The following is a 332-nucleotide window of genomic DNA, read 5'->3' on the forward strand; positions in this document are numbered from 1 at the left end:
CTCTTTGCAGCCCGAGACCAGCCAGCCCACCACCCTCCAAGCCCTCCCGTGTCCCCCACCTCCCCGCACCCAGCCCCAGCTCCTCACCCATGGGCTGCTCCTCCAGGGTGAGGACATCCTCGAAGCGCAGATACTCCGTCTCCTGCCGGCACTGCTGCGGGCCCTTGGCCCAGTTGACTTTGGCCACCCCACAGGCCAACACCTTGACGGCGCTCACGCGTGTCACCTCGGCCACCTCCACCAGCACACGGCCGGCCACCTTCTCCCCGCTGCAGTAGACCTTGTCTGGCTCGCTGAAGGCCAGCTGGAAGGTCTTCACCTTCTTGAACATC

The 332-nt window shown here is 66.0% G+C and overlaps 1 protein-coding gene across 1 annotated transcript in view; it reads right to left on the reverse strand.

The window, feature by feature from the left end:
* Positions 1-331, reverse strand: part of TXNIP (thioredoxin interacting protein) — a 1490-nt gene extending 1159 nt beyond the window's left edge. The window contains exon 1 of the mRNA XM_010141261.1: positions 88-331. Within this exon, the coding sequence (XP_010139563.1) occupies positions 88-331 (244 nt within the window). The remainder of the gene's footprint in view (positions 1-87) is intronic.
* Between the last annotated feature and the right edge of the window lies 1 nt (position 332).

The sequence above is a fragment of the Buceros rhinoceros genome, unplaced genomic scaffold (assembly GCF_000710305.1).
Source record: "Buceros rhinoceros silvestris isolate BGI_N320 unplaced genomic scaffold, ASM71030v1 scaffold35538, whole genome shotgun sequence".
In the NCBI taxonomy this organism is placed as follows: domain Eukaryota; kingdom Metazoa; phylum Chordata; class Aves; order Bucerotiformes; family Bucerotidae; genus Buceros; species Buceros rhinoceros.